At 52.3% G+C, this 17,195-nt stretch overlaps 8 protein-coding genes across 8 annotated transcripts; 3 read left to right on the top strand and 5 right to left on the bottom strand.

The window, feature by feature from the left end:
* Window positions 1-45: 45 nt before the first annotated feature.
* On the bottom strand, window positions 46-3,547 carry VDAG_07463 (histone acetyltransferase mst2; the record flags this gene model as incomplete). The annotated part of the gene is made up of 3 exons (XM_009656368.1): window positions 46-534; window positions 690-2,588; window positions 2,705-3,547. 3 exons carry the CDS (start codon window positions 3,545-3,547, stop codon window positions 46-48), a joined length of 3,231 nt encoding a protein of 1,076 aa, XP_009654663.1.
* A 561-nt stretch (window positions 3,548-4,108) lies between these two features.
* On the top strand, window positions 4,109-6,545 carry VDAG_07464 (uncharacterized protein). Its single transcript, XM_009656369.1, has 5 exons — window positions 4,109-4,332; window positions 4,385-4,477; window positions 4,531-4,534; window positions 4,596-4,690; window positions 4,756-6,545. Exons 1-5 carry the CDS (start codon window positions 4,285-4,287, stop codon window positions 4,774-4,776), a joined length of 261 nt encoding a protein of 86 aa, XP_009654664.1. The 5' UTR covers window positions 4,109-4,284; the 3' UTR covers window positions 4,777-6,545.
* Window positions 5,056-6,255, bottom strand: VDAG_07465 (ATP-binding domain-containing protein; the record flags this gene model as incomplete). Its single annotated transcript, XM_009656370.1, has 1 exon — window positions 5,056-6,255. One exon carries the CDS (start codon window positions 6,253-6,255, stop codon window positions 5,056-5,058), a length of 1,200 nt encoding a protein of 399 aa, XP_009654665.1.
* Window positions 6,546-6,831: 286 nt separating the features above from the next.
* On the top strand, window positions 6,832-7,986 carry VDAG_07466 (60S ribosomal protein L8; the record flags this gene model as incomplete). Its single annotated transcript, XM_009656371.1, has 4 exons — window positions 6,832-6,834; window positions 7,089-7,160; window positions 7,221-7,730; window positions 7,786-7,986. 4 exons carry the CDS (start codon window positions 6,832-6,834, stop codon window positions 7,984-7,986), a joined length of 786 nt encoding a protein of 261 aa, XP_009654666.1.
* An 857-nt stretch (window positions 7,987-8,843) lies between these two features.
* VDAG_07467 (carbonic anhydrase) lies at window positions 8,844-9,633 on the top strand (the record flags this gene model as incomplete). Its single annotated transcript, XM_009656372.1, has 2 exons — window positions 8,844-8,934; window positions 9,047-9,633. 2 exons carry the CDS (start codon window positions 8,844-8,846, stop codon window positions 9,631-9,633), a joined length of 678 nt encoding a protein of 225 aa, XP_009654667.1.
* Window positions 9,634-9,724: 91 nt separating this feature from the next.
* Window positions 9,725-10,753, bottom strand: VDAG_07468 (nuclear transport factor 2). The gene is made up of 5 exons (XM_009656373.1): window positions 10,555-10,753; window positions 10,455-10,472; window positions 10,330-10,394; window positions 10,097-10,267; window positions 9,725-10,017 (listed from the first exon to the last, which is right to left on the bottom strand). The coding sequence occupies exons 1-5, from the start codon at window positions 10,565-10,567 to the stop codon at window positions 9,907-9,909; spliced, it is 378 nt and encodes a 125-aa protein (XP_009654668.1). The 5' UTR covers window positions 10,568-10,753; the 3' UTR covers window positions 9,725-9,906.
* A 1,236-nt stretch (window positions 10,754-11,989) lies between these two features.
* Window positions 11,990-13,970, bottom strand: VDAG_07469 (uncharacterized protein; the record flags this gene model as incomplete). Its single annotated transcript, XM_009656374.1, has 4 exons — window positions 12,802-13,970; window positions 12,554-12,745; window positions 12,381-12,492; window positions 11,990-12,313 (listed from the first exon to the last, which is right to left on the bottom strand). The coding sequence occupies exons 1-4, from the start codon at window positions 13,857-13,859 to the stop codon at window positions 11,990-11,992; spliced, it is 1,686 nt and encodes a 561-aa protein (XP_009654669.1). The 5' UTR covers window positions 13,860-13,970.
* An 888-nt stretch (window positions 13,971-14,858) lies between these two features.
* On the bottom strand, window positions 14,859-16,626 carry VDAG_07470 (uncharacterized protein). The gene is made up of 3 exons (XM_009656375.1): window positions 16,298-16,626; window positions 16,040-16,224; window positions 14,859-15,967 (listed from the first exon to the last, which is right to left on the bottom strand). Exons 1-3 carry the CDS (start codon window positions 16,298-16,300, stop codon window positions 15,013-15,015), a joined length of 1,143 nt encoding a protein of 380 aa, XP_009654670.1. The 5' UTR covers window positions 16,301-16,626; the 3' UTR covers window positions 14,859-15,012.
* Between the last annotated feature and the right edge of the window lie 569 nt (window positions 16,627-17,195).

Raw genomic sequence — 17,195 nt, forward strand, 5'->3', positions numbered from 1 at the left:
GTGGAAGGATGAGAAACAAAATACACCTAATCGTCTCGAACCTCGCTACTCGTCTCCAACAGCCGGGATATCACTCGCAATATTGGTATAAGCAATGTCCCCACCAGGTGCCGCTGCCCCGGATACTCTGGCGTCACCATGCGACGCCACCGGATCCTCAAACTGGACCCGGGCAGCTTCCCCGCCGGCCGCCTCATGCGCAGCCGCGCCGGTTCCCTTCTTCTTGGCGCTCTCGGCGAGGAGCCTCTGGCGCTCCTGCACCCATGCCGGCGGCAGGCCTGGGCCGCTGTCGGCGTTGCCATAGTCGCTCTTCTTTGTGCCCTTGGGCCAACGGCCTGGGCCGCGGCCGGTGCCACCGCTCTTGCGGCGCGAGGTCCCGCTCGCCTTGGGCTTGCTCGCAGACGGACGCTTGACGCTGCCGCCACCCGCTGACCGTCTGGGTTTGGCGCTGCTGCTGCTGCTGAGTGGAGCCGTGCGGACGATCGCAGGGCGCGGAATCGAAGGCTCGTGGGCGGTCCTGGCGCCGCCCACCGGCTGGCGGGGTAGACCTCAAAACGGGACGCGAGAATGCCCTCGTACTGCTCGAACCAGGCTGTTGAAGACACATGCCCTGCCGCTGCCTGCGACTGTGTTGGTGTGGAGGAAGCCGCCGGAACAGGGTCGTCATGAGGCTCTGTCGATTCACGGACCTGGTCCGCTAAGGCGCTCTGTTCATCTGCTACACCCTCTACTGGAGTGAGCTTCTCGGGCGCTGGACCGATCTCCGCAGGCACGAGAACCGAGCTCTGACTCTCCAAAGCCACGCCCGTTGAAACGCCATTGACAAGGGGCGGCGCGACCATCTTGCGGTCTTCCTCCTCTTCCCGGGGAGCCATGGCAGTGATGGCAGGGCCCAGCTCAAAGTTTGTCGTGTTTCCCCTCCCCATCACGTAAGGCGTCCAGACCAGAGCTTCTTCATGGAGTTTGACGTACTGCTTAGCATCCCACTTCGACACGTACTCTCTGCAGTACGCAAGGTCTAGCCGAAAGGCATATAAGCCAGTCTTGGCGTCCCGAATCAAGCATCTCAGTCCCTCAAGTGCTGAGATAACGTCATCGGGGGTCAGTCCTGTGTCGTCTGAGATCTGACGGAAACTCAGTCCAACCGGGCTCCCTTGGTCTTCACCGCCACCATCCCATCTTTTCAGGAGATACTGGCACATGACGAGCCGCCAGTAATTTCGGTACGAGACAAGGCCCATATCAGACAATGGCTTTTCCGGAGAGCCCGTCTTCTTCTCTACGCGCGTCAACAGGTAGGAGAAGTCAATCAAAAGGTTGCCATAGCCCTTGCGCTGGTGGATCGGCAGTGTCAAGATGCAAGACACATTGTTCTGGCTGCTGGCTCGCTTTTCTTTCGAAAAATATCCGACAAAGTGGTAGCCGAGATCATCGTACTCACAAAGTACGTAGAACAGAAAGGGTTCAACGTCGTAGTAGAGGGTCTTCGAGCCAAGGAACAATTTTGCGAGGAGACAGAGATTCTGACAATACACCGGGTTCTTGCGCCCATCCACCTCAAACACAGAAACGGACCCGTGCCGGTAGATCTCGTCTCCGGGAGGGTGTTTAGCTGGGCACTTGAGCTTATGGCGCCATGCCACGTAGTCAGAGTTCATGTACTTGAGGCAGAATTCGCAGATGTACAGAATCCGATTCCTGCTGTACTCCTCGGGGTAGGGTGCTGCATACCACGTGTCGATTTCCCAACCGCCAAACTCGATGCACTCGATTTGGCTAGCCGGACCAGCCGCTTTTTTCCCCTTCTTGGCCTTTTCAGCGCCTTCGCGGCTGATCTGGATGACGTGCATTGTCCTCCATTCTTCCTCAGCCTTTTGCTTGGCTTCGTCAAAGCGTCTGCGGTCATCGTTTGTAGGCAACGTGCGAGACGTGTCGGCTTCGACGTCAGTAAGAATGCCACCATAGGGCTTTGTTCTTATATCGTCCGTCTCTCGATCAAGGAAGGAATAGAATGGTTGAGAGCTACTTGACGACATGAATGGCGTCGGCAGCGCTGTGAGGCTCGGTCGAACTGATCGCGCCGGCTCGTTCCTTGCCGTCCGCTTACGATTCGAAGATGCTTTCGACACCATGACATGTCGTAAGCCAGCAGGGTTTACACGAATGCTAATGAGCATGCTATTCGACCGCCTGGTGACAGTGACGGCGGCATGATTCCGAGACACCTTGAGGCGCAACTTTCGAGGTTTGTCTGTCTCACCAGTCTCGCTTTGAGCGTTGTGAGACGTGGTTTCACGCGACGAATGTTGTTCTTCGGGCGTGCGCCGCCGACGCTTACGAAGTAACATTGCGCTGTCGTCGGGTTCAGAGGGAGAAGTTCGGCGTTTTCGAAGAAGTCGTGTATGTTCATCGTCATCGCCATCCACATCGGGATATTCTTGCTTGTCAAAAACTTCTGGACCATCGTGTTTAGGCGGATCAGATGTCTCCAGACTAGGTTGAGATTGGTCGGGAACTGCGCCAGTTGTAGGCACCAATGGTTGGTTCGTTCCATTAGCTGGGTGAGTGTCAGGAGGTTCGGCGGTCAGCTTTGTAGACGAGACGCAGCTCGGACAGCTCCAAAGGCTTGCATCTACGCTCACACATTAGTACTGGCACCTGAAGCTGTCAAATTGGTTGATGCTCAAAGAAAACAGCCGCATACCATCGTGCGATCGCAAAGCACCGGTTTCTCGCGCGCAAAATTGATGTGCTGGAAACTGTCAGTATGCATAGTCTCGTCTTTGGTGTAAAACGCACAGTTCTCGCCACAATGAGAGCACATTAGGTAGTCCTCAAAGTCTTCGCCCGGGTCATGTTCTTCATCCTGTTTGCAGAACAAGCACAGAGTCCGACCTGCAGCATCTGACTCTTCATCCTCATCTTCGTGGCTTTCTGGGGCATCCTCCCAGGCAGCTGCGCCGTCTGAGTCTTCCGAGCCATCGGTAGTTGAATGTGATTGTTCGCTATCGACATCATCTTCGTCGTCGGTGTCGCCAGGCCGGATTTTGACAGCTCCGACGCCTTCGTCATCGTTGTCATCCTCGTCGTCGCCAGATTGCACACTCCCTGTGGACTGTTCAACTGCTTCGCCGACGCCTTCATCTTGATCCATGTTGAGCTGCACAACATGCTCGACATCTTCCTCCCCTTCAGCATCGTTCTCATCGTAGGGATTCACAATTTCTTCGGCATCTGCAGCGCCGTCATCTTCGCCTGGGGCATCCTCCTCCCCTTCAGCATCATCTTCGACAGACTCAGCATTCTTGGAGACCAAGGTAGCTGTAGGACCGCCGTATCTTTCAATTGTCAAGTCTTCCAAGCCATTGACGTGCAGGTATAACTGATTGCCGGATCCAGTCCTCAAGGGTTCCGATGTGTCGTCCTGATTTTGATAAGGTAACATGGCCGCATTCGAGGAGTCGGAGTCATCGCGCTCCAAGTCCTCCTCAGAAACCACAACGCTTTGTTGCAGCTCCTCTTCGGCTGCTAGCTGAGCACTGGCCATGTCGGCTGACTTTCGAGCTGGTTTTGTATCTGTTGCGTATTATGATCGAGATTGCGGGTCTAGTGGGAGGTTCGAAAAGCTCAGAGGCAGTGGTGGCCCATTTCAGGGCGCAACAACGCGGTCTTGGAACGCGCCTGTCGCGTGGTGACAGAGTGCCAGGGGCGGGTGGGCTGTCTTCGCAGAAACGCAACCTGTAGGTCCTGTTTGGTTTGTCGTGTACTCCTCCTAGGGCTTTGGGGTTACGAGCCAGGGAAACTAACAGAGAAAAAGCTTATGGCGGCCGGGAGCTGTTGTTGAGGAGTAAAGCTAATTCCACCGAAGCTGGTGTTGTTGCTTGAGACAGTTCATCAGTGTGCGATACACTGTGCAGCCCCGTGGCTTTGGACTGGTCGCTCAGATAAGGCTGCAATCGTCAGATAACGCTGGAGGTTCCAAGCCCATCAGTGAAGTCAATGAATGGGATTGGAAGTTGACGCATGGTCACGTGCTGGCCTGATCACGTAAGAATCCCTCGGCATGCATGTAATGTTCGACCACTAAGATGCTTCGCATTGCGGCCTCACTGAAGATATCGCGACAACCCTTCGATCTACGCAACGTAATAGTGGCATTCACGCCGCGCGACATTGCACCTAGACCATTCGTCAATATCCAATTGGCGGCAAGACCGCAAGGCGGAATCACGGTCATCTCAATCTTTTCCTCCCTATAGCGACTCATTTAAGCAGCTAGCCATCATGCCTGTTCCTTTCGAGACATTGATCCCTTACGGGATCATCGTTGCGGTATGCGAGGCCAGGAATTCGTTCTCAACGATGATTCTGATACTATTCACAGATGTTTGGTATCACTGGCACTGGTTTAGCCGTTGTCAAGGGTATTCAGAATGGCGGCAAGAAGCCCCGATACAGCCTTGACCAGTGGGACAAGGTACGTTTCTCCATATCATGACGTGTTCAGGACCTTCGCTGACCGCTCCATAGCAAAGTAAGGCCGTTACTACGACTCTTCAATCTATTCCATAAAGCTAATCCGGCCGCTTGTACAGTGATGGATCGTGACCGTCGCTTGACGGGCAACCTTAGAGGACAGACGGACAATCCGATCGCTCCGACCGGTTTCGAACTCAATAACCCATGGAGAGTGAGCTGAGCCTAGTTCTATTCACCTTTTGAAAGAGGAACAAATTGCTGACAGCCTAATTACAGCTAGAAAAGAGGATTTCGTAAACTAGTCAGGGCGACGAACACATTGGGGCGATGGGCAGGGCAGAGCTTTGGTGGTTCTTTGCGATCACTTATGGCAGGTCTAGAGATTCAGCCGAACATATCAACTGAGGACCTGAGACTGAGAGCATACATCAGATGCCACGTGGCAACTTGCTTGTGCCATTGCGGATGCAGGCAAGACGTACAAGTCAAAGTTGGGCAGCAACATAAAACCCTGGGATCCAAGCATTAATGCCATTATCTTGCATACACTACTTGTTGTTAAGCTGGTTGATTGAGCTACTTGTCTCCTATTTCCAATCTGGGCCTGTTCTTGTTGAGGCTGTCAACTAGGAGGCAAGCTTGACAGTGAGCTTGACTGGTCATGTAACCACACCGCTTGCACTTTCCTAGAACTTGGAGCTCGCTCATCGTGTCCGCGATGGACGAGGCTTCCTTTCTGGTAGCCCTATTCGCTTGCGTCTTGTTTTTATTGTTTGTCGTGAAGGTGAAATCAACTTCTGAAGGCTTCTCCGCAGCGGCTTCGCCAGACTTCGCTTCGATGACGGCAAGTTCGCTTCCCATGCTGTGGCCCTGTTTGGAACCACATGATGGCGCATCGTCGTCTTCAACTGAGCCTTGGCCTGAGCAAGCGCAGGGATTTGATGTTGACCCGGGAACGAGGCGTGCCATATCCTCCCCACTTCTGACAATGTCGAGTATCGCACTTGGCCTCACACGCTCGAGATTCTTGATCAAACTTCGGGCTGTACCTCTGAACGCCTCTGGGCTATAGATACACTCGGTACTAAAGTAGTCAAGCTTCTTGTGGTGGGCATACAAGACGATTTCCTTCTCGTACGAGTACTTCAGAGGCTTGCTCCTCTTGACGTCACTACTGTCGTCACCCGTCATGATGCTTGTACTCCGGGACAGTCGCGGCAGATCACCCCTTAAGAGGTTCATCAAGATTGTCTCTGCAATATCGTCCGCATTGTGGCCGGTGACCAGATGCCGAATGCCCAACATCTTCGACCCTCGGTCTAAGGCTTGCCGGCGGAAAACGCCGCAGTAGGTGCAATTGCCTTTCTTGCCCACGGTGCCCACAACTTGGTCCATCGTCCAGCCATATAGCTCATCGTAGCCCACAACAGTCAGGGGCATGTCGTACTGTATGGCATTTCGCTTGACAGTCTCCAGAGAATCGTCACGGTACCCTTTGATTCCTTCATCAATACTGAGGAGAATCAGGTCAAGTCCGTAATCGTGGCGCTCGTTAAGGGTTTTGAGGACTGATGCAAGGACAGTCGAATCCTTGCCACCAGATGCCCCTATGGCCACTCTATCACCCCTACTGAACAGCTTTGACGACAAGATTGTGTGATGAACCTCATCCTCGAAGACCGAGATGAAACACGCCTTGCAAATTTTTTGGTGATTCTTCGGTCTCTTAACAACAGCTCGGTCAGTGTTGCACCTGGCGCAGATGATCGGCGCCATCTTGCCTTTTACTACTTGAGGGATGACTCGACTTGAAAATTTGGTAGAAGGCTCGCTGGATATTTATGACGCTGACTCAACCAGGCTGAAGGTTGAGAGGGCGTGGAGATGACTGAGATGGTTTCGGCCCCAGTTCGACGAGATGATTCTGGCGAGCGCAAGAGATTGAATTGAGACGAGGCAAAGGGTTCTTTATCGGCAAGATGACCTCTAACCAAGCATCAGTCTGAAGCCCGCATGCCAGAAGAATCGCTCTAAGACTTTACAGACCTTAGGTAATGCTCTGTAGTGGTTCGTGCATAAGGTAACCTAGGCAGCCTAGGTAGGTACCTGGGTAACTAAGGAACGGCACGTATATCACGTGAAAGGAAGGCCCCACGCGCCACAACTTCCTTACAGCAACCCTAGGCGGCAGACAGTACGTACCTTTTTTTTTCCTTGAGGACCCCACCCACAGGTTTAGCGCAATGAATATTTCCCACCAAGTCACTTGAATAAAATTCGCACGCACTCTCACCACCGTCGTTCCCTCCTCCCACTAACCGACAATCGCCAACCGCAGGAACAACTGTCACAATGGTAAGTTGAAACAATGTCGAGCACTCTGGGCTCACATCATTCCAAGCTCGTCGAGCATAGCTTTCGGTTTTGCTCTGGCAGATCGAATCATTCCGCCTACAGAGTTCAGCATGAATGCAATTCTTGCTGAACTGGGTGATGATATGGCTTGAGGCGTTCGATGAGCACATCTGTGCAAATTGTCGTCTCTTTAGAGCTCAAGAAAGACAACGTGGTCTGATCAAGTCGCTGATGTCTTTCTTCCTCAATGATAGCCTCCCAAGTCCGGCAAGAAGGTGGCTGCTGCCCCTTTCCCTCAGGGAAAGGCTGGCAAGAAGGGCCCTAAGGTAAGACCTGTCACACTATGACCCACGCTTCCTGCGAAATGCTCATCATGATGATTTCAGAACCCTCTCCTCGAGCGCAAGGCCCGCAACTTCGGCATCGGTCAAGATATCCAGCCCCGCCGCAACCTGTCGCGCATGGTGAAGTGGCCCGAGTATGTCCGTCTTCAGCGCCAGAAGAAGATCCTCAGCATGCGCCTGAAGGTCCCCCCTGCGATTGCCCAGTTCCAGCACGTCCTTGACCGCAACACCGCCGCCCAGGCTTTCAAGCTGCTCAACAAGTACCGCCCTGAGACTAAGGCCGAGAAGAAGGAGCGTCTCGTCAAGGAGGCCACTGCCGTCAAGGACGGCAAGAAGAAGGAGGACGTCAGCAAGAAGCCCTACACGGTCAAGTACGGCCTGAACCACGTTGTCGGTCTGATCGAGAACAAGAAGGCGTCGCTGGTCCTCATCCCCAACGATGTTGACCCCATTGAGCTCGTCATTTTCCTGCCGGCGCTCTGCCGCAAGATGGGCGTTCCCTACGCCATCATCAAGGGCAAGGCTCGTCTCGGAACTGTTGTCCACAAGAAGGTATGAGCGTTCAGCCGAAGATGGATCGCAATCAACGACTAACCCTAGCAACTAGACTGCCGCCGTTCTGGCCGTGACTGAAGTCCGTTCCGAGGACAAGAGCGAACTCTCGAAGCTCATTTCCGCCGTCAAGGATGGCTACCTGGAGAAGACCGAGCAGTCGAGGAAGCAGTGGGGTGGTGGTATCATGGGCCAGAAGGCTCAGAACGCCATGGCCAAGAAGAAGAAGGCTCTCGAGTCGGCCATTAAGGTCTAAGACATCGAAATACCCGGTTTTGCTTTTGCGCGATAGGAAAAGTCAGCAGCAGCAGCAGCTCGATTACGCTGTTACTGCTGTCAAGGCATCTTAGCCTCTCCTCAAGAGGCAGGCAGTATGGCAAATACACACCAAGGCATAGGAGTCACGGTTCACGAGTCAATGCTAGTATTCTCTGTAATCTGCATGACCCCAGGTGAACCTTGAGACATTGATGTAAATCATCTCTCCATGATACTAGACTGCGCTCTCAGGAGGGTGCAGCTATGAAGCCACACTAGTTTGCCTGGTATCTTCATGCACCCACAGCCACTTAAATAAGAGCCATCTGTCAAGGTGTTGCTTCATATGTTTCAGGATCGGGACTTTAGGGGTGGTGATAGCCCTTGGCGATGTGCTAAGTGATTGATTTGCGTCTCAAGAGCTGGAGGTGGGCGGGCTAGGATGTCCTAGCTCGTTCAAGCCATACAAATCTTGGAAAAGGCAGGATCAAATCCCGGAAGGGGTTCGGACGCTTGGCTATACGGTGACCTCCCGTATTCCCTGGTCCTGAGCCTAGATTTCAAACACAAAGGGGTAGCTCTTGATGATGTATGTTCTCCTGTCTGGGGCTTAAATTATTTATCACCTGGGCAGGGCGCTCTCGATGCCTAAGCTTTTGTCCCAGACATCTGTAATTGATTTCAATACAGGACGACGCTTATACAATGCTCTTCTCAATTGCCCTGGCCAACTTACCATCAACCTAAGCAAAACTCAAGACCTTGACGCATATGTGGCGTCGAGCAACGGTGAGACAATGTAGCATGTCCCAAGCCCTCAAATCATTGCTGATAGGTCCAGACATTTTTCCATACATGTTGAGTTCCTTCCAGCCCCAGGCGGGCTGCACCCGCGAGAAGCCTGCTGGTTTGCAATCTCAGGCCAATAGCCAGTTGCCATCCATTTGTAAGTCGTCTTTCCTTATCACAAGCTTCCGGTTCCAAAGATTTGGGCGGAGTACTTGGGCAGTGCTCTCCCTAGAAGCACACATTGAGGGCAGGACTGAGTACCGTAACAGTGTGGCTCGAGTGCTCTGACTGCCGCATCCCAGCGAGCAATATATTAGGCCTACATCCTAACGACGTACTCACACACCGCAATGTGGGCAACATTATCTCACCCTTAGACATCAGCACCTCGGCAGTCATCGAATTTGCAGTCGCGCATCTCGTTGTCAAACACGTCGTCATCTGTGGCCACTCGGAATGTATCGGGATACAGTCAGCCATGGCTCTGAAGCGTGTAGGCGGCACTTTGGACACTTGGCTCGCGCCGCTGAGAGCAATTCGACAGCAGCTGTCGAACGAGCTCTTGTGTCTGCAGGATGACGGCGCCCAAGAGATGCTGATTGCCGAGAAGAACATCGAGTACGGCGTTACAGCACTGTTGGCCAACGTCACAATTCAAGAACACATAGCGAGTCGAAATCTTCAGGTCCACGGCTATATGTTGGATGCCCCAAGTGGCCGGATCCGAGACCTCGGACTTGGACCTAAATCGAGCACACTTACAGCGATCGCCAGCCCTACGCATGAGATAATTCGTGGCAACTATGCGCAACTCATTTTTGAAGAAGACGGGACTGCGACAATGACAGCTAAGTAGCACTGCGCGAGAAACTCAGCTTACGGCGCCGCAAACATCATGCTGTGCAGGGAAGCTTAGGACGGATTTGAACCCGCGAAGAAAGGCCAGTGGGGATCTTTGGGCATCGTATCAGTCTATCAGACCTGGATACCTAACGCATAAGTATTGCTTTGTGATGTGTTGATCTGCGTCCATTACTCTCGCCTCACGTCCTGTGCTGCAGAAAAACGCTCTGAAACAAGCGAGTTCGTCTTTTGTTGGCAAAGAGACGCTCTAGAAGCGTTCCAAAGCTTAACCAAACACCAGCTTGAAGATGTCGTTAAAGACAAAGTAGTTGCCCGAAGGGTCCCGCATGAGCTGGAAGGTCTGAGAAAAGTTCATGGGGCGCTGCTCCTCATCCACCTAGATAGAACCCAAGTAAGGTCACGTCAGTCTTTGTATAGAGATGGTTGGTTGAATCAGCAAAAGCTTGCACACGTACCAGAAGTTGGCCGGTAATGAGAATGATGATACCGCCCTCAACGGTGGGCTGGGAGTCAAGAGTAGAAACCTGGTGCTTGACCTTCTCGAAAGGCAACGAGGACAGCTTCTCGGTGATGGGGGTGGCACCTAGGACGGAGCTGCTCTCAAAGGTGAGCATGGACTGCTCGCGCTGTTTGGTTGTGCATGTCAGCTTTTGATGTGGTTGTTGAAGATACGAGAGTGTGAACCCACGTAGAGGCTGGTCAGTCCCTTGCGATCAGAATCAAACTGGTTGTAGTAGAACTCGACGAATTGCTCTGTGCAGGAATGATCAGTCGCCGGAGTTGCCTATCGTATTGGTATTTTATTGCACGTACTCGCGACCTCTTCGAAGTCTACAAATTGCGCGTTAGCCCCGGGTAATCGCAGTGGGTGAAGCGCGAACACCAAGTCGCATGGAGGGTTAGGCTGACTTACTGGGAGTTGACATGATGACGGATGCGTGTGGCTTGGTCTGTGAGTGTCAAGCGTGTGGGTTGTTGAACCGTAAGGAAATCTGGTCTGGAGCACGGGTCGTTGAGCAGCGGAATGGGTTTGCGGTCAGGCTGCGACGTTGATAGAAGGAGGGGTTGATCAGGTCCCGCTCATGTACCAAGGTGTCGCAAAAAATGCTAATGGTGGCTGGAGCATCGAGGACTGGGAGAGGCCCCTCCACCAGGTTCCATACCCATGCTCCCCTCTCTAAATGAGCGCCTAAGGTACCTATCTACCTACCTAGGTACCTTAAAAGGTAAGGTAAGGTAAGGTACCTACCTGGCCAGGTAAATTGCATCCGTCGCTTTAGTACATGAATGGCGGGGTCTGTCTTTGCTTTCTGCACCCCCTTAATTTCTCTTGCTTCTAAGGGGGCTTGCATACCAGGCACCTTAAAAACTTGCAATCTGATCCAGCTGCCGTCAACAAACTCTTTCTGTCTACAAACATCATCGCCACTCTACTGTTGGCTAACCATTCACCATACAGTTGACGGTTCTAAAACACAGGTATGTCTCATATGTAAGCGCTTACGCTGACTTCTTTCTCTTCCTTCCTGATGACACAATCTTCCATTAAGAACGGCCAACTGAACCCTCATGTTGATCCAATATATCAAGCTCAACAGTCTGAATTTGCAACAGATGTTACTCTTATCTGTTTGGACATACTCAACGGAGCACTTGCTGATTATATGAAAACCAGGTATTCGTTGGCGACACTTGCCACAATTAAGACCATCCTCGGTCCAGCTGCCGCACAGCGGAACACGTGATGAAATCGATGCGACCTGCTTGACGCACATACTGTCCAAATCTTGTTTGACTCAAGCTTGTACGAAGTCATTGTCCTCGCCTCAGATAATGTACATAATCAAGACAAATATAATTTGCACTCCTGATTCCGTTGTGCATTTCATCTTGTACGTGTGGACCGGCAAATGTATTCAGGATTTTTCACTGGCCGGGGGTTGTCTTGAAAATGTCGGAACGTTCTACACCTTGGAGGAAATCTCCCCCTTGAGCGACTGCAGAATGCCATGTCGTGGAACAGTGAAACTTAGGGCCCCGTGTTGATGCTAACAAGCTAAATAAATATGAGTCATTCATACGTAAGGTTAGTACTAAAATATCACTCATGAAGAAGTCTCGACTCAGTAATCCCAGATGTGGTACTACAAGCAACATGATTACTGGCTCAACTTCTATCAGCGGGGGCCAAGTTTAGAGGCGTCGGTGTGGCAATATATACATTTGTCCGCAACCATGAGCTTGTATCATCTGCGCCACGACAGCTTCGTGAGAGGGTAGTTTCCTTATATCATATCGTCATAGCAACCAGGTCGGATGAAGAGCCTGCGAGTGTTGAAGTGGCACTTTCACAAGTCTTCCTCTACCTCCTCTCTCTTGGTGCTCGGCTGAGATGGCATGGTAGACTGTGCAACACTGCCATCCAACAGGGACGCAGCTAGGCCGAGAGGCGGAACCTGATCACCTGGACCCGGAATACTCGGACGCTGCTTCTTCAGGGGGCTGCCGAAGACAGAGCTCGGTAGCGTCGGCTCAAGAATCGCTGCTGCTTCCGACGTCAGACTGGTCGCCTGCGTAGCAATTGAAGCTTGAACGGCCGAGTCACCACCCGCGTTTGTGGTGTCATTATCAGTGGCCACAGAGCCTGGATCCGCAGACAGCGCTCGCTTAAGCTGTTTCGAGGCAGTCAGTCAGTATGGTGATTTGTCTTGTTAGGTTCATCATATTGGACAAACTTACACGTATACGGTTCACGCCGTCAGCAAGTTCACCCGAATATTGGCCATCCTCAGGCGTCATCTTTGAGCCGAGGTCTTTCTCTTCAATATCCTCCATCTTGCCAAGAACTTCGCTGTCGTCATCGTCCTCATCATCACTGTCGTCCTGCAAGGCACTGCCAGCTTGCCCAATACTCTTCTTCCGAGCTTTGCGCCGCCTTGTGGCGTCCGTCTTCTGATCGCGAAAGGTTGAGAAGCCGACTGTCCCAGTTGACTTGAGAGGTCCCAAAGTTGAAAAGTCGAGCTGACCAGACCGCCTTTTGGCTGAGCCCGGCGTAGGTTGGGGAACCTTGGAGGAAGCGAGGACTCCAATCTTTTGAAGCTGGCCTGTAGGTTATCATTAGTCTCGATGTGCATCATCTTTAGGTGTGCGCTGGGGGTACTTGCGTTCGCCGCGGTAAAAGAAGGTAAATGATGCGTATGGCTTATCTGGGCCATCGATTCCAGTGACAGTCTGGGTACTGATCGTCTTAGGATCGAGAGTCTTAGGCTTGGCAAAGCTCGTCGTGTGCTCGACGTCGGCATCCATCCCTCCGCCGCCGTTGCTCTTGCCTTTGGTAGCCGATTCTGCCTCGTCATCATCATCGTGGGCATCGAATTGCGGAGAGTATTCCCCCTTCTTGATCTCGCCAGAGGCGAGCACCCGAAACATGAGGACCTTGATCTGCCCAGTTGCCTCGGGGGGTTCATCGTCATCAGAAAGAGAATCGGAGCTCATGTCGTCTAGAACAGCCTCCACGGGAGACCCTGCATCAGCGCCGTACCTGAAGGCGTCTCGAGACCCTCTACCACCATCTCCTGATTTCGCTGCTATAGGTTCGTTGGTAGCTCCTTGTCGTCGACGGCGCCTTTCAAACCTTTGCCGGCGTCGTTCAAGCTTCTCTGCAGCATCGTGGCCTTTCAAATCGAGGCCATTCAACCAGCGTTCCAATCCAACCTCGCGAAACAAGAACTCTCGCTCTGCCAGCCCGCCGCCTTCGACATCGGGAACTTGTACCCATCGACTATTCACCCATGTCTCCTCGCCAGGTCGGAGAAGTGTGGCCACCTCTTCCTTTGACCTGCCATCGAAGTAGATGTAGGCAGCAATAGTCTCGTTTTCCGAGTTCGTCATGGGGATGTACGGGTTCACGTTCCATGAGCCCTTGTTCCGCTCTGAAGGCGCGTTGGAGTGACCTCCGACGTACTGGGGCTTGGGGTACGGATTATCGTCTGTGGGCTTGGGTGCCGAGTAGGGGATCGGGAGGCCAGGAGTCAGCAATGTGATCGAGATGGCAAACTTCGCAGGGTCTGGTTTGTTGCTACTGAGGTCAACCTGGGGCTGCGGAACGGGTATGTAGGTGCTGATGCGCGAGAATCGTGATTGTTTCTGCATGCCATGCTCAGGGAGTGGTGCCCCGTTGGCATGAATACTGACCGCGATTCCCTTGAAACACGGCATGGTGTATGTTGGCCGGTATACTGCTGACAACACGACCCAGCCTCGCGGTGGTGATTCTTCTCGAGGCTGAGGCCAATCTCAGTCAGGTCAAGCGATGGGGGGTAGCGGTGGTGGTGGTAGCGGTGATGGTGATGGCAGAGGTTCCCAAATATTCGCGGGGAGGTGGGGATCGAGTCAGGCGAGATGGGTGGTGCTGTTAGCGAATAGCAGCTGCCCTTTGGTAGAAGATAGCGCCGGGACTTTAGGTGTCAGTACCCACCTTAGGTACCTAGGTAGGTACCTAGGTAGGTGGGTAGGCATTACCTTTGCTTCTGGGTTTGAAGTCCCTCAGGAAAGGTAGGAGCTAGAAGTTAATCTCGTGTCGTCGCGGTCCGCTCAGCTTGTAGATTGCTCGCTCAGTCTTATATATTCGTCATTGTTTTTATACAACATCTCGGTCGGAGAATATGGTTGCTCAACAACAGCTGCTGTTTGCTTGAGACGGCAGTAGATCTGATTCCGGCCAGCATAGCTCACTCAGTATCTGGAGACAGTTACCAGACCTTTGCAAACACCCTACTGGGTCCAACTCTCGCCCGCCAACCTGGCTAGATGTACAGCATGATCATAGGATACTGACACTTGGGTTTGGCCCTGCTCCGTCACATGAGTATTCAAGTTAGTCCCAGATATTCGAGTCTGCGGTCAGCATGAAACGTACTGGAGCAATGCTCTCGTGTTCCAGAAGGATTATGCTTCGTGTGTATTGTCCAGTGGAAGAAGCATCAACGAGTTTCTCCTGTCCCCCTTACTGCCTCCCTTACTCTAATGTGTGTTTTTTTTTTTTTTTTTTTTTTTTTTTTGGACAGGAAAACATATGGCGTGGACGAATTGCAGAACATCCACACCATATCATTGGTATCACGGTACACACTGACGAAGGCTAGGTACACTGGAGCAGAGCATACCTGGCGGCAACCAGGAGCCCGTTGAATGGAAATTTGTGGTGCTGACTTCAAGTCAAGGAGCGGAAACCATTTGTTTGATTAGGCGATCTGAAGTGCGGATTGCGGATTGTCACTGCTTTATGCAGCCACATCGCTATCTACGTTGAAACTGGGCGGAATGTTTCATGCCACTGACACCTTCAACGTCCCAGTCCTCAGTACCTTGCTCACGGTTCGTGCTTGCGGCGGTTCGACGATCGACGCCTGATGTCTTTCACGCCACTGCCTGTTCCTGCCTCGCTGTAGCTTGTACCAATACCAGAGTCACCCCTCCACATATCCTGCTTATCTCCGTCTCCTTCATCGTCCGCGTCGACACCGGCAATTGCTTGGTCTTGTAGTCGCAATCCCGGGGTCTCCTCGTTAAGCTGTGGCTCGTACTTGAGTGGTGATTGTTTACTCAAGGTAGGAAAGGTCCGGGGAACATCAGAGAACTCATCCAACTCCCTGTCCTCTGTCTTAATGATTATACGTGGGGCAGTGCCTCCTGGTACCGAAGATTGAGGAAGTGTGCTTGTTGTCGACCTGCCCCAGATCAGCCAAGCAAGTATCATGAAGGTGATCTCGGCTGCCCAGAATAGCACGGTAGCCACGATGAATGAAAGCAGTCGGTAGTGATGCATAACCCAACGCAGACCGTGAAGCTGGGCTGTAATGACAATCGACGTCTCGTATGTCTGTAAATCTTGACCAGCCTGGATCTCAACATATGCGGCAGTGGGCATGGCGGACTGTTGGGAAGCCAGGAGGATCTTATGTGCCATTGGTACGCTTAATGTTAAGACTTGCGACTTGGGCACGACAAGGTGATAGAACAGAAAGACGAGACGAGAAGCCGCAACGATCCATGGGTCTCTATAAGGCAACAGTGCTGGGCGGCGTGATCGAAGAACGATGCTCCGCCCATCAAATGGCAATGGACCATCTGCATCGCGCTGGGTTCCTGTGCTGGCCGCAGGCGCCGTTTCGCCGTTCAGGAGACACATGACGACCATGAAGTTGCCACGCTCAACATTCGTCGGCGACAAGGGCATAGTTAAAAGAACACTGATGTCGTATGCCTGCTGCGTCTTCAGATTCGTATCTGCGAGATCGGCGAGTCCAAATGGGTCACGTCCGGAGCTATGGCAGCGCTGTCAGTGAGCATCTACAGATTGGATGCCGCCGGCTACAGTGACGAGCGAGGGCACTCACCCATATTGGAGATATACCGGGACACTGATGGTTTGTTCAGGCATGTAACTTCGATAGAATAAAGCCGTTGAAACTGTCGCTATGAGCAACAAAGGAATACATCCGCCCAATAAGAGGCTCAAGTTGATGGCCGCTCGTTGAGCGCCTTTCGACGTGGATGCTTTGTACACCCGATCAAGTGAGTCCTATGCGACGCACCAGATGTCAGCCGCCACTAGGGCAAACAAAGCACAGCCGTAAGTCGAGGTGCAGGAATACCATTGCAGTCTTGTGTACCCGGTATTGCTAGGTCTGACGGGAGTCGTGTACGAAGCTCTATGTCTGAGTGTTGAAAAGTGGTGATGCTGGAGCGCCGGTCAGTAGGGTTGTGATGGTTGGGAGCTTAGATGATCGCCAGTACATGCCAGTGATTGTTGGCAAATGATCATACGACATATCACAACAATCTGTGCTGGGGGGAGGAACTTGTTGGGCTGTGTCAAACTTGGCCTGCCTTAAGTGCTAAGTGTGCCGGAGATGAAGTATGAGTCTCCTTAGAGGCTTTGGCTGGTTGTTCTTTTCTTTTTGAAAATAGATGTAACAGTGGTGATCAAGCGGCGACTTTATGGGTTGGTTGGACGATGTGCAAACGCTGTGGAAATATATTTGGCAAGGCCCTAGGCAGGCATGAAGGCTTGAGGTGTCCACGGGTGGGTGGCCTACAGGGGAGTTTACGCTGGAACCGGAGCCTACCGTGCCTCACCTATGAAGCTAGGACCTGCCAGATTCAGCTTGCTTCGTACCTAAAGACCTGACTATACTCATTTGAGGTACCTTGTTTCACCGCTTGGCTTGCGTGTAAGATAAGGTAGTAGGTTGGCAAGATACCTGTTTCTCGCGTGTCCTGGATTCATACCAGGTGTTTACACGAATGACGTGGAAATTACACCGGATACACCTGGTGGCATGTATCAACAGTAGCGTCTCACAACAAAGGTGACAACAAGGCCAACCGAGGTAGCAGATGGAAATTGTTTAGTCCGTGCCACATCGTCTTCCGCTTGGCCATTACCTGCCATTCCATGCTACGTTTCCAAAGTTTTGGCATTGACTGACTCAATTTACAATCGTGGCCAACAACCTTTCGTCGGCAAACAGCACGAATATACACACTAGC

Source organism: Verticillium dahliae, genomic scaffold (genome assembly GCF_000150675.1).
Source record: "Verticillium dahliae VdLs.17 supercont1.16 genomic scaffold, whole genome shotgun sequence".
Taxonomy (NCBI): Eukaryota; Fungi; Ascomycota; class Sordariomycetes; order Glomerellales; family Plectosphaerellaceae; genus Verticillium; species Verticillium dahliae.

Excerpts from the sequence above, each read along its gene's own strand:
- VDAG_07464 (XM_009656369.1), top strand. The coding sequence starts at position 4,285 with ATGCCTGTTCCTTTCGAGACATTGATCCCTTACGGGATCATCGTTGCG. Across the intron at positions 4,333-4,384 it reads CTTACGGGATCATCGTTGCG|ATGTTTGGTATCACTGGCAC; the intron begins GTATGCGAGGCC and ends TACTATTCACAG. Across the intron at positions 4,691-4,755 it reads AACTCAATAACCCATGGAGA|CTAGAAAAGAGGATTTCGTA; the intron begins GTGAGCTGAGCC and ends GCCTAATTACAG.
- VDAG_07468 (XM_009656373.1), bottom strand. Across the intron at positions 10,268-10,329 it reads AGGGACTGACCAGCCTCTAC|CGCGAGCAGTCCATGCTCAC; the intron begins GTGGGTTCACAC and ends ACAACCAAACAG. Across the intron at positions 10,018-10,096 it reads TCATTACCGGCCAACTTCTG|GTGGATGAGGAGCAGCGCCC; the intron begins GTACGTGTGCAA and ends GGTTCTATCTAG.
- VDAG_07470 (XM_009656375.1), bottom strand. Across the intron at positions 15,968-16,039 it reads CCGGTATATCTCCAATATGG|CTCCGGACGTGACCCATTTG; the intron begins GTGAGTGCCCTC and ends GCGCTGCCATAG.